Here is a 12,660-nt window from a genome sequence, read left to right as displayed (position 1 = left end):
TAAATATATACATATATATATATATATATATATAAAAAAAGAGAATTTTGTACAATGCAGCTGAATATTTTTGTTTCCTTCTTTCACTCTAAGGAGCGGGAACAAGTGTGAGCAGTCAGGGATGGCCCAGTGAGGTCTCAGACCACCTTTCCTTCTCCAGGTATGGCCTAGTGGGGTCCCAGATAACCTTTCCTTCCCTAGTGTCCCAGCTGTTCTGTGTTTTATGGACTAGTAATCCAAAATCTTGGGCTCTTCCTGTTTCCAGAAGGCAGCTTCACCGTCATCTCCAGCGTTCAGGTAACACTGGGAGAGCTGATGGGCTCCCACCTTCCCAACTCCTAAATCCATGTTCACCCTCTCAAGCTTCACTTTTCAAAGGTGGTGAGCATCTGCAGCTCCCACTTAATCCCAAATATTGGGCTTTTGGAGACCAGCTTTCCACACCCAGGCTGGGGAGATGTCGGCTACAAATCGTGAGTGAGAAATTGAGACCTCCAAGGTTTGGATCCCTTTTCTAATCTGGAGTTGGTTTTGGTCAGGGAGAAAGTGGTGTGGAAATTCAGAGTTAATTCAGAAGGTGATTTAGGGAAAGACTTTAAGGACTCAAGGACATCCTTACCTGACACGCTGGGACATAGGAGCAGCAGGAGGTAGTTCAGCTAAAATCAGCATCACAGAGCAGCAGGTCCTTGTCCTGCTTGGTCACCATGGAGGTGGGATGTTCTTCTGGGGGGTCTTCCCCAAGTACATGCAGTTTTTGGATAAGATTAGACAAGTTTGGTCACAGACCCTCCCTCCCTCTCTCTTCCCTTCAGTGTTCCAAGATGACACAAACCCCAAGAGAACCTGGTGGGAACCACTTACATCTTAACCCTATCTGCCAAGCATCACTTTAGATTAGAAACAATTTTAGGAGAAGATTATAAAGTTCTAGATCCAGGTATGGTGCAATCCCTCCCTGTGACAGTGAGGAAGATGAGCGTAATCCCAGTGCTTGGGTTTATCCTCTTTGGAGGCCATCCCACAGCAATTATTTTGGGAGCTTGGGGTTTTTTTTTAGTCAGATTTCTTTCTTGTGTGCTGCCTTTGCACCCGTGAGGTCCCGTCCCTGAAGAGATGGAAGTGCCCATGGAAGGGGGGAAGCTGCAGTGCCACCCCTGGACATGCCTACGCTACGATTTTAGGGGGATTTTCGCCTTGTTTTATGGAAAGAGCAGCTTTGCTTTAAATGGAGAGTGCCCTGGGGTGGGAAATGCTGCTTGACCTGGAGGTGGTGGCGCCTTGCCAGCTCCGTCCCTATCCGAGGGACCCTCGGAGGCTGCTCTTCCCACCTGACACAGGGACAAGGATAGGTCTCCCCGGGTTTGACACCAGCCCTCAGCACCAAACATGCGAGAGCCACAGCCTTCAACTGAGACCTGAGCAAAAAAAACAGAGAAAGTTGCTTATTCCATGAATTCCTATGGAGTGGGAACAGCAGAAACCCAGGCTCCCCTCACAGACCTGGCCTGGGGAGAATCCCAGTGCTGCCAGAGCTAAGCAGCCCAGCCTTTCCATAACCTCCGGGCAGCTGGGGAAAGGGAGGTTGTCAAAACCCGGAACCGCCCACCCCAAAAATCCCAATTTTCCCACGAATCCGGGCAGAAAGAGCCGCCACAGCTGAGGGGGGGGGGAAGCACATTCATCATTTATTGACGGTGCCCTCGATGGGCTGCGGTAGCCTGCGGGAATATCGCGGCACACGCCACGCGGAGGGAGACGCCGGCTGCCTGAGGGGGGGGGGGTGTGGGAAGCCTTTTTTTTGTCGGGCGGCAGGGAAAGGCTCCCGGCCCCTGCCAAAACCCCGGGAGCAGGGCAAGCGCCAGCGTTGTGCCGCGACACCCGGCGTGTCTCAGCGCGGAGCGGTCGTGTCGCTGCCGTCCCAGCGGGAATTCAGCGCCCCGGGGCTGGCGTGGACCGGGACGGCGGCGGGGACGGAGCGCGGGAGCCGTGAGGGGAAGGGCACGGCCGCTGCTGCGCCTCCCGCCGCGGCCGCGCCGCCGCTGCCCTCCTGGCGGCATTCCTGCGTGTTTGGTGGGAGGGAAGAAACGGAAAGAAGGAAGGGGTGAGGAGGGAGGCATCGCCCCGCCGGGCGCGTTGGAGATTGCCGCTTTGTCCCGCGTACCTCTGCGTCAGCCTGTGGACGAGCAGCTGGATCCAGGGCGCCTCGGGGGCCACGCACACCCTCTTGTTTTTCTTCAGGGTGAGGCTGCAAGGCCACAAGAAGCCCTCAGCCCCCTCGCACGCCCCTTCCCCAAAGCTTTTCCAGCCGACAGAGGAAACTCCCCAGCACGGATATGGGGGCACCCCGGACAGCAGGGAGATGGGATTTTTGGGCTGTGACCCAAAGGAGCCACACGGGGGGAAACCCCCTTTAAAACAGGCAACGGCGGCCCTGCGCCTTGCAAGAGTCACCCCGACACTTGGGAGCTTCAGAGAGGACACAAGTTGCAGGAATTGCTTCCCAGACTTTCCACTTACATGATCTCCTTCCTCCGGCAGTGCAGACCAGGCGGCGCGACGTCGATGGTGAGGATCAGTCCCAAGTTGATAACCTGGGCAGTCGATTTGATGCACTTGCACCTCATGTTGGTCAGCAGGCTCTCCAGCGACAGACCTGCGCCCCAGAGCAGCCCACACCAGCTCTCAGCCCCCCGAAGGGGAGGCGGATGGAGGGGGACATCCCACTCCCCACTATCCCATCCCAGACAGTCATGGGGCCACTTGCAGGGACGGGCTGGTGTTAATGGGGTTTGCAGCAAGGCTAATCCCTCCCAGCACAGCCTCTTTTCCTGTACGTGGAGGGGGTTTAGCAGGAGGTTTTGAAAACTTAACCAATATTTTATGAATTAAACCCACTGCCCACCCACCAAGCACTCATGTTTCACAGGGGTCTGGAAGAGAAGCAACTTAAACCCATGAAACAAATCCCCCAGTCCCAGGCATCCCCCTCCAGCTTAGCCAAAGGATTTAAAATATAAACTCAAGCTCAAAGGCAGGCGAGAGACAAATTTGAAAGATAAGCTCAAAGACAGGCAGGAAACAAATTTGAAAGATAAGCTCAAAGACAGGCAGGAAACAAATTTGAAAGATAAGCTCAAAGACAGGCAGGAAACAAATTTGAAAGCTTAGCAGAGCCCACGCTCAGCCCCATCTGGGACACCCAGTGCCACTATCCAGCTATTTGGAGAGGGACACAGACACCCCAAAGCCACTCACTGCCCCCAGGCACCAAGTTGCTCAGGAGCAGGAGCAGGGCCAGCGCTGCCAGGAGCAGCCTCATCCTTGCTGCCCACCCAGAGCCAATGCAGGGGCTGCCTTATAGCCAGCCCTGAGGGGATTTCACAGGCTGGGAAGGGCCTGAGAGGGAGGAAAAAGGAGATGCCCCCACGCTTCAACTTCCCTGCCTTCGCTTCCCCCCCATCGCACGTGGCCCACGAAAAAGGCGGAAACCGCCACGGCCGCCTCCTAAAACCTCCTGCTCGCCCCATGTTTTCGGGGAAAGGCTGGTGCCCCCGTGCCCCTGCTGCCCCCTGAGCACCCCGAGCCCCCAGAATGCCACAGGAAGGGATGCAAGGGACGGTAACCTCGGGCTGCCACACCTTTATTGGGCCTGTTGGGTTGTGCTCAAAAAGGACACCCAGCGCATGGCCGTGGGGTGGGAGGGGAGGGAGGCAGAGACTGGCATGGTCAAGGGTTTAAAGGAATAAAATGCCAAGGGAAAAGGGCCTCAGGGGATCAGGCGGGAGGACACTCCCCCCGAGACTGGGGTAAAGTGGCAGCAGGATGGGAAGGGGGGGCAGTTCTGGGCCCAGCACATCTGGCCGTCCCTCCGGTGGCAGCTTCCTCAGCGGGGACGCTCTTTCTTCCTCCTGCCAAAAGCAGAAGAGGGGAGGAACGTGTGAAGACAGGTCCCCACGGGATGCCCGTGGTCCTGCCAGGAGCCCTGTGTGCTCAGGGGGAGCGGAGGGGTGGTCTTACAGGTGAGGGAGGTCCTGCAAGAGTTTCTTCACCCAAAGGGTATCGGGATCCACGCAGACCTTCTCCAGGGATTTTAGCTTAATCCTAGAAAACACACAGGCTTTCAGCACCGTCACTTCCCCCTCCTGCAGTGGAGGGGTTTTGAGCCGCCGAACACCCCCCCGTCCCCCTTCTCATAAAAATGAGCATGACACTGAAGTAATTCAGGGAATATGGGGGGAGTGGGAGGCTCATAACCCCCGGCACACACTTACACCACCTCGAGGCGCCGGCAGCTGCTCCCCACGGGCCGCACCTCGATGCTGTCGTATTTCGCCGGGGGGATGAAGGCTCTGGTGGTTTTGCGGCAGCGGCAGCTCAGGTTGCCATTGGCTTCCAGGAGAGCTGGAGGGGCACGCGTCTGCGGCTCACCCGTCACCTCAAACCCCACTGCCATCCCCAAAACCCTTCCTGTGCAATGCGTGTGCCCCCACATCTCACCGGGATCACCCGCTTTAAACCCTGGAGGCGGCACGGCAGGATAACACCCCCGAAAGCCTCATCCCCCCCCCGCCCCAAGCCCACCTGAGGGGAACCTCACCTGCGTCCCCGGGGCGGTGGGTCACCAGCAGCACCCCCAGCAGCAAGGCCGCCCACGCAGCCATGCCGGCCCCACCCCGGCACCGGCAGCATCCCCCTATTTGAGCCGGAAAATAGGAGAAGTGAGGCGGCACGGGCGGCCCCGGGGTCGGGGTGGTTTTCTCCCGTCCCGCTCTGTGCTGACGGAGCTCGCTGAGCTTGCAGCGCTGCCGGTCAAACGTGGCTCGGGGCTTGGCAGGGGCCCAGGCTTCCCGAAACTGGCTCCGTTTTCCCCTTCCTAGAATGCTGGGTCTTGTGAAGAGATCAGTTGTTTCCCCCAAGTTTGTTCTTAGCCCACACAGCCCCATGAGCCCAGAGGTTTCTCTGTCCTGCACGATCTGATATTACTATTTTTTCCCACAGCCATGTTGTCCCTACACAGACCAGCAGAGCTCTGGTGACATTTGCTTTTGGTCTTTTCCCCCAGAACTCTGCCACGTGACCTCACACCCATTCCCTTTCAGCCTGGATTGATTTTTAAAGGCTTACAGCTGCCTGCAAACCCCAGCCCCATCACAAACACCAGCACCTGGATGTGGGATGCGTTGGCTGGATCCAGCTCCCTACCAGGAACATCGTGGCCTCCAATCAGGACTCAGGGAAACAACAGGTTAGGATGGGAAGGACCCTCAACAAGGGGGAATAGCTTTACACTGACAGAGGGCAGGGTTAGATGGGATTTTGGGAAGAAGGTCTTCCTTGTGAGGGTGGGGAGGCCCTGGCACAGGTTGCCCAGAGAAGCTGTGGCTGCTCCATCCCTGGAAGTGTCCAAGGCCAGGTTGGATGGGGCTTGGAGCAACCTGGGCTAGTGGAAGGTGTCCCTGCCCATGGCAGGGGGATGGAACGAGACAAGCTTTAAGGTGCCTTCCAACCCAAACCATCCTATGATTCTATGTTCTGTATTACTTCAAAGCTAGGAGATCCAGGGAAATACAACAGCAGGAAAAATCCTGAATTTTATTGGACTTGAGCTCTCGGGACAGGACACGCCACGCTGTGCCACACAAACCCCAGACACACACTCTGTCGCTGAGCACTTTGCACAGAAAGAGTCACAAAGTCATTCCTAAACAAGCAGGAGCAGCCCCTCACAGAGAACGGCTTCGCAGTCCACGGGCTAGTAAATAAATGAAGGATTCAGATTAACACCGATCCAGGGACCAAATGCAGGGGGAAACACCCCCACAAACCCACCGTGGGGTTGGGGCCAGCAGTGAGCCACCCTCCCTACAGGCACTGCCAGTCTTTCAGGAGGGGGGGAAGCGAGGGCAAAGTGAGGAGCAGCCAGGTCTGCACACCCGGGCATCGTCCACCAGCCCATCTCGGGGCTCTGGGCATCAACTTCCTTAGCAGGAAACTTATTTTTTCTTCCTGCGAAAAGCAGAAGGAGGAGAAATGTGTGAATGCCGAGAAAAGCGGGTCCTGGGGGGAGGAAGCTCCTGCCCCAAGCAAAGGAAGTCACTGCCATTTCCCCGGGGCGGGAATCACTCGCTGGGACAGCCACAAACCCGGCACGGGCATGGAGTGGGGTGGTTTCCCAGCCCAGCACCGATGCACTGCTGCACCTGCAACGGGCCAACTCTGCTCCTGCCATTGCTCCCCCCCTTTTCTTTTCCTCTAAAATGTTTTTGGAGACGCAGCACTGTGCATATAAGCCAGGGAGAGCATGACCCTGGATCGTGTGGAACTTGCACAGCAAAGAGTTGCCCCTCACTGCCTTGGGAGCGGGGTCCCTTGGCCACCAGCAGCCCCCCGAGAGACCCCCAGATCCACAAGCACTTCTCAGGAGTGCAGATGTGCTGGAACGCTGTCCAAGGCCACCTGAGCCAAAGGGGTTTCCACCAGACCAACTCACGTGCTAGCGATACGCTTCAGCAGCTTCTTTACCCAAGGGGCTTCGGGATTCACACACACCTTCCCTGCAGCTCTTAATTTAATTCTGAAACGCAAGGAGAGCTCCTGAGCATTCCTGTCCCCTCCAAAGGCAGGGATTCAAGCAGCCAGAGATGACAGGCAAGAGTCAGCTTTTGCTCACAGTGCCAGAGAAAGCAGCCAGAGACAGAGGAAGCCATGGGATGGCCAGGAACAAGGAAAATGCAACACGTTCCCATGCGGAGCAGAGACTTGAAGACCAGAGCATGGTTCAAACACAGGTTTTTTTTCTGGAGATTTACAAATGTATCAGTGCTGAGCAGTTAAAGAATTCTGGGAAAATTAGTTACGGCCCAGCATTTTAAAGATGTGCTCCCTCCAAGCTGCAAACAACCCCTTCTCCAGCACGCTCCCTGCTAAGCACCAGCATGAGGAAATCACACTTTCCCTGGCTGGAGACATTCCTTTGGGTCCTGTAGCAGGTGTCCTGGGGTGCATTTCCACACCTCATATTTCTCAGGGAGCAAGCCAGCAGCAGTTTTGGAAAGGTTTCCAGCAAGGCAGCGTGGAAGCAGGATGGCGGCAGAAGCACAGCACTTACATGATCTCCGTGCGCCTGCAGGTGCTGCCCACGGGCCTTATCTCAATGCTCTCATATTTCTTGGGACTGATATAGTCCGAGGTTGTCTTGGCACACCTACAGCTCAGGTTCCCGTTCACCTCCAGGATGGCTGGGAGAGAGAGAAGGGGGCAACTTACAGACACAAACCACGCTGTTAGAGATGCAGCAGCTCCGAGAGCCAAAGGAATTTTCCCTTTCCATGTTTTCACCGACAGCACTGCAGGGACCACAGTGAGAAGCCGTGCCTCTGCCTCATTTCCCTGCTCCCACACACCTCCTGAAAGCTGAACCAGACCCTGGCAAAGGACAGTCACACTTTCTCCCTCAGCTAAACAGGCAGGAAGATCCCAGTCTCCTCCAGTCCCTGGATGCGGGTGATGCCCACCCACAGCAGGGAGCCGACAGCAAAGCCACCCGGAGCTCACCTGTGTGGGCTGAGTGGGACATCACCAGCAGCAGCAGCAGCAGCCAGGGGAGCACGGGGACTCCCATCCCTGTCCCAGCCAGCACTCGCATCCTGGCGGCAGGATCGGCCCCGGGGACGCTCTGAGGAGCCGGGCGCACAAACACCCCTATTTATTCGGGAGGGTCACACGCCGACTCAGGCACAAGGTTCACACTTGAGCAGTCAACAGTCAGCCAGCAGAGCATGGAGAGGGGTGACATCATTTCTCGGCTGCTCCCACAGCCGCCTCGGGGGCTGAATTGACAATATTATTGATCGAGACCTGCCACTGGGACGAGGCGCAGATTTGGATTCCCCACACCCTGTTTCTGTTGGGTCTGTGCTCATATCGCCCTTCACTCCCTTGAGCATTTACCCCTCAACCACACAAAAAAAGCCCAGAATAAAACCAGAGTGCCAGCCCCGGCTGAGCAGAGGGGGTTTAATGCACTCAGACATTTACATATTTCTTTCTCAGGGCTGTATTTCCCCCACGCTATTTTTGCTGCCTCTTTCATCAGCAAAAACGCCTCGCCGTGGAAAAATAATCAAGATCTCTGCTCTGTTTCTACTCAGACCCTTCAGGTCTCGTGCTCGGCTGGACTAGTAACACACCCAGGGTGGCCGCAGCAGCCTCCCATGTCCGTGGATGTCAATGGGACAGGGGCCGCCCTGAATAAAGTCTGCAAAGTCACCAGCCAGGAAGCCAAAGGGGAAGGGGGACAGGCGAGGAGGAAGGAAGAGGGCACAAGAAAAGCGATGTGGTTCGTGTGATAATGTTGTAATTTGGAGCTTTCAAATTGCATCAGCATTTTATATAGTAACAAAATGGTACATTAAAAAAAAAAAAAAAAGAAGAGTCTTCCACTCAAGCTACTCATCTCTCTCTGAAAACCTGGTTTTTCCTCTAAGTCCAAAAGTCTTGTGAAGACCTTGTTCAAGAGATCAAGGTCAAAGAGAGATGACTGAGTTTAACTCCCTGTACACCAGGCTCATGGAGAGGCCAGGGAAAATTTCCATGGGCTATTCCCCAAGTCCTACAGAAGGAACAAGCACCTTGCTGTCACGGCAGTGAAAAAGGACATGGCCTTAAAACTGGTTTTTGTTCAGTCCTTTCAGATCTAAATTTCCTTGCAGAGAGTTATTAGAAGCCCAACCTAGGGCTGGTTTTGCCGGGTTGTGGAAGGGTTCTCTCGGAAAAAAAAACAGTGGGGAAGGCAGCGATTCACCGGGAGAGATGACCAGTCACCTACACAAACTGCTACGGAAGCACAAAAGACCTCTCCAAATCTTTCTAGGTAGGAAAGGCGGAATCAACGTGGAGGCGGCGAGAAAGGAGGACTTGGCTGCCCTTCCAGGGGTTCTGAATCAGCCCACTGGTTCTGATGGGTGACTAACGGGCAGTTGAGGGGCACTGTGGGGTTTTGCCAGGAAGGAAAAGCCACAGTCGCTGTGGTGCCCCGTGTTCCTGCACACCAGTGGGAGTTTTGAAAAGGGAGAAGCGGGGTGAGGATCTGACCTGCCGCTGTATTTAAGTTAACCGCTTCCTAGACACCAGGAATTCGGAAGAGGGGCTCTCACATATCGATCTGTGGCCTCATCCAGGCCAGAAACAACTGAAACACATACAAAACATCCTCACAGCTTCTCTATTTTCTGCAGCAGCTGCGCCTTTGCAAGCAAGACTTTTATTTCAGTCGGTTTTTATCTTATTTTTATTAGATTTTTATCAAATTTCTTACACCTGCCGAATCCTTCCCCCAGCACTTAAATCGCAGCCAAAATTTTTCAGCCCGCTCCTCCCTTCCCCACAACTCACCCAGGGCTCCTTGCAGGAGAAAAAAAAAAAACAAACAACTACGGGGTTTTTGTGTTTTAAATTTCCCCCCCAAAAACCCCAACCGCAGCGAATCTTCACTGCTGCGGTTTGTGGTCCTGTACCTGCTTCAGAGACAAAGATGCCTCCTACTGAAACCTGAAACCCACACCTATTTCAGCCTCAGTGTGAAAGCACCAGAATTAGCCAAAACCTAACGAAATCAGTCCGTAATTAGGTTGGTTGAGTGACCCGTAGAGCTTACTGTCATTTACTGTCTTCAAGCCAAGGTGAACAGACTTGCTGGTGATGCAGCAAGGGGACAGAAATCTCAGTTTGGGCTCATTTTTGGTGACAGCAGAGCAGTGACATCTCTGCAAGCAGGTGAGAAACCTGCTATGGGCATTTTTAAAACCATTTGGTCTGCTCGAGGGCCAAACACAGGGAATACGGTACGAGGGAGCTTTTGAACGAGACGGGATAAGGCAGAAGGAGAAAGGCTCCGAGCAGGAACCAGAGGAACTAAGGATAATTTGGAGAGCTGTCAGTGTGACATTCCTGCCTCCCCAGTCAATCCTGAGCCAAAGGAGCTCTGTGGAGCAGCTTTCCACGGCAGGGACAGCCACAGTAGGTGTTGAGCAGCACGTCAGCACGAGCCCCGGAGCAGGGGCAGTTTTTGGGACATCCCGGCCACCCACCCCAGAGATGCAAACGGCACCGAGCGAGCCCAGGAGAAAAGCCCCGGACTGCTGTGCCAAATTGCAGTAGAAAAGCACCGTGGGGAGCACCCCGGCGCCCCACAGCCCTGCCGAGCTCTCACTCTGTTTCTGACCCGAGTCAATCCGAAACGCCGAGCCGAGGAGCGGTGTTATCCCTCCAGGTCACACCGGGAGAGCCGAAAGCACTGCGCCGCCCGGCATGGATGAGGCAAGGCTGGAGGGAGACCCGAGGGCTTTCCCAGAAAGTGCCACCGAGGCCTCATGGGCCCTGGTTCCCTTCCCACACATTTACATGTGGGCACAGGAACCGGTCTAGACGCCGCAGGTGCCGCGGAGCGCCCGGGCGCCGTTGGAGATTTGCATCGCGGTGACGGCGACGGCTCAACCCCTCGCCATGGGAGCAACGGGATGATGAGGGACACTGAGTCTGGCTGCGACAGGAGGGAGCCAGTGGACACTGTGAGCCAGCGGTGCCTGTTGACAGGGCCTTGCTGCTCTCTCTGCACAGTCAGAGCCACTTCAGCCTGCAGTTCTCAGCGTCTCCGGCAGCCGGGAGGAAGGGCTCCGGCTTTTGGCACTTCCTTCTCAGGGTAGTCAAGAAGCCATCCAGGTCTACTCACAATGGCTTAACACGCTCCTGCAAAGTCCTCCAGCTAGATCTTGCTTCACAAGATGGGAAGTTGCCACCGCCAACAACCCCCAGCAGCACCTTTCCCTGGAATACCAAGAGGATGCAGCAAGCCCACGACTGGAAAAAGGATTTAGACCCTGAGACTACCAGGATATGGAAGGAGTCACGTGAGCTTTCACAGTCAGACCTCTCGGTGCATGACAAGGACCAAAGAGATACCCAAAGTGCCACAAATACAACAGGGATGGTCTGCAGGTTCATCTCCCCTCCACGCTCCAGAGGGAGCAGCCTCCTGAAGGCATGTTCTGATTTCTGGAGCCAAGTTATGTCCTGTTTGGGCAACCTTCCCAAAAGTCCTTCCCAACCTTCCCAAACATTTCCCAAAAGTCCCAGCACCAATCTCCCAGGAGTGCTATGGCAGAGTCTCCTCCCCTTCTCCTTGGAGTCTGACATCTTGATAAATGCAGCTAAAAGTTTGGTTAAACATTTTCTGTTTTTCCAGTTATTAGTGGCTTCCACTTCAGTTGAGCCCATAATTAAGCTGTCTCCACATTACTTGGCTTGCAGAATAACCCAGAGCCATTTTTTTCGCTCATGTCCACTTAATGCTTTGAGGCCTTCCCTTATCCTCTTTTTGCCAGGTGCCTCCCCACTTGTTCTTCCCTCGGGGAAGATGCTTTCCCCACGTTTCACCCACAAGCCACCACAGGAGTAGCTGTACTTAGAAAAGCCCCAAGCCAAGAGCGACTGTTCTCCAGCAGCGAGTAGAAGTGCACATGGTAAGGAGGGGAAATCCAGGTCTGCACTGAGAAGGAAGCTGCAATACTAATGTCTTCTGGGGAAATGAGCAGCCCTCCCACCCCTTGGAAAGCCCCTTCTCAAGCTTTCCTCTTGAACTCAGTACCCCTTGAATCAGCACTTTGGACACCAGAGCCTTGTGCCCAGAGATGCTCTCGAAGGAGACAGAGAAACCTGAGCCCAGCTTCTGCTAAGGACAGAAGTCTCAGCGGGAATTGATACTGAAAGGAGCTGTCTTGGGCTGAAATAACCCAGTTCACGTTTGGAGGGTATGAAAGGAAGGCAGGTCAAGCACACAAGTCCTGCTTCATGATGGAAGGTCGGCAAGCTCTGGCCTGCCGGGTGGAAGTGGGGAGGGAGATGAAAGGGCAGCACTCAGGGAGAGAAGAAAGGCTTCGGGAGACACGTGAAAGTGAAACCAAGAAGCACAAAGCCATAAAACCCATGAAATCTGCTTTGATCTTTCCTCAGCTTTTATCTCGCTTGTCGCTCACGATGCACGCCCTGGAAACTAATAAGGCCTAAATTAGAGTCAAATCTGCCGCAGGGCACAGCCGGGGGCTGGATCCAGAATGGCCCTGCAGCGTTTCGGGCATCTCCCCTCCCTTCCATACCCCCACCCTGCCAGCCCCTCACAGACACTCACTAGAGCATCTCCTGGCTTGAGGTTTTGTCGTGCGAGAAAAAAGTTTTCCATCCCAAACCCGAAGCTCCCCGCCGCTGCTAATCCACTGAAATGGAAAAGGGGGGGGGGAAAGCCTTTTTTACCTAACAGACTCATTTTTCAGGGGTGAGCAACAAGAAGGTTGACCCAGCGAGTGCAGCTCGGAGCGGAGACCACTAGAGAGCAGCAGACACCAGCGTTGCTGATGGCAGCCGAGCAAGGGAAAACGGGGCGGGAAAGGAGACTTCCAGACGGCCCGGGATCTGCCCAAGCGTCCAGTTGATCGGTAAAGGATCACAATCCGCGGTGAGTGAGTGCACAGAAAAAAAAAGTTAAATCCTTGCAGGTGTTACACGTGCCTGCTCTCATCACAAAGGTGTGTGTGTCTGGGGGGTGGTTCGCTGAAAAGGCGGCTTCCAGAAGTATTTCTGAACCACCAGCTGCGAGTTTTTCCC

The 12,660-nt window shown here is 54.9% G+C and overlaps 3 protein-coding genes across 3 annotated transcripts; all 3 read right to left on the bottom strand.

Moving 5' to 3' along the window:
• Window positions 1–1,674: 1,674 nt before the first annotated feature.
• LOC116786264 (permeability factor 2-like) lies at window positions 1,675–3,322 on the bottom strand. The gene is made up of 4 exons (XM_032686712.1): window positions 3,259–3,322; window positions 2,521–2,656; window positions 2,165–2,248; window positions 1,675–2,062 (listed from the first exon to the last, which is right to left on the bottom strand). The coding sequence occupies exons 1-4, from the start codon at window positions 3,320–3,322 to the stop codon at window positions 1,933–1,935; spliced, it is 414 nt and encodes a 137-aa protein (XP_032542603.1). The 3' UTR covers window positions 1,675–1,932.
• Window positions 3,323–3,610: 288 nt separating this feature from the next.
• Window positions 3,611–4,966, bottom strand: LOC116785691 (platelet basic protein-like). The gene is made up of 4 exons (XM_032685660.1): window positions 4,601–4,966; window positions 4,275–4,404; window positions 4,021–4,104; window positions 3,611–3,911 (listed from the first exon to the last, which is right to left on the bottom strand). Exons 1-4 carry the CDS (start codon window positions 4,944–4,946, stop codon window positions 3,887–3,889), a joined length of 585 nt encoding a protein of 194 aa, XP_032541551.1. The 5' UTR covers window positions 4,947–4,966; the 3' UTR covers window positions 3,611–3,886.
• Window positions 4,967–5,996: 1,030 nt separating this feature from the next.
• CXCL13 (C-X-C motif chemokine ligand 13) lies at window positions 5,997–7,624 on the bottom strand. Its single transcript, XM_032686711.1, has 4 exons — window positions 7,558–7,624; window positions 7,112–7,241; window positions 6,494–6,577; window positions 5,997–6,009 (listed from the first exon to the last, which is right to left on the bottom strand). Exons 1-4 carry the CDS (start codon window positions 7,622–7,624, stop codon window positions 5,997–5,999), a joined length of 294 nt encoding a protein of 97 aa, XP_032542602.1.
• Between the last annotated feature and the right edge of the window lie 5,036 nt (window positions 7,625–12,660).

The sequence above is a fragment of the Chiroxiphia lanceolata genome, chromosome 4, assembly GCF_009829145.1.
Source record: "Chiroxiphia lanceolata isolate bChiLan1 chromosome 4, bChiLan1.pri, whole genome shotgun sequence".
In the NCBI taxonomy this organism is placed as follows: domain Eukaryota; kingdom Metazoa; phylum Chordata; class Aves; order Passeriformes; family Pipridae; genus Chiroxiphia; species Chiroxiphia lanceolata.
Note: the sequence above shows the minus strand (reverse complement) of the source record. Positions and strands in the feature narration are given on the sequence as shown.

What these genes read in the sequence shown, in the direction of transcription:
- LOC116786264 (XM_032686712.1), bottom strand. Translation starts at nt 3,322, where the DNA reads ATGAGGCTGCTCCTGGCAGCGCTGGCCCTGCTCCTGCTCCTGAGCAAC. An exon ending in TGCCGGAGGAAGGAGATCAT is followed by an intron (nt 2,249 to 2,520) that starts GTAAGTGGAAAG and finishes GTGGCCTTGCAG; the next exon opens with CCTCACCCTGAAGAAAAACA. An exon ending in GTCCACAGGCTGACGCAGAG is followed by an intron (nt 2,063 to 2,164) that starts GTACGCGGGACA and finishes CCAAACACGCAG; the next exon opens with GAATGCCGCCAGGAGGGCAG.
- LOC116785691 (XM_032685660.1), bottom strand. Translation starts at nt 4,946, where the DNA reads ATGGGGCTGTGTGGGCTAAGAACAAACTTGGGGGAAACAACTGATCTC. An exon ending in TGCCGGCGCCTCGAGGTGGT is followed by an intron (nt 4,105 to 4,274) that starts GTAAGTGTGTGC and finishes TGTGTTTTCTAG; the next exon opens with GATTAAGCTAAAATCCCTGG. An exon ending in TTGCAGGACCTCCCTCACCT is followed by an intron (nt 3,912 to 4,020) that starts GTAAGACCACCC and finishes TGCTTTTGGCAG; the next exon opens with GAGGAAGAAAGAGCGTCCCC.
- CXCL13 (XM_032686711.1), bottom strand. Translation starts at nt 7,624, where the DNA reads ATGGGAGTCCCCGTGCTCCCCTGGCTGCTGCTGCTGCTGCTGGTGATG. An exon ending in GTCCCACTCAGCCCACACAG is followed by an intron (nt 7,242 to 7,557) that starts GTGAGCTCCGGG and finishes TCTCTCTCCCAG; the next exon opens with CCATCCTGGAGGTGAACGGG. An exon ending in TGCAGGCGCACGGAGATCAT is followed by an intron (nt 6,578 to 7,111) that starts GTAAGTGCTGTG and finishes CTTGCGTTTCAG; the next exon opens with AATTAAATTAAGAGCTGCAG.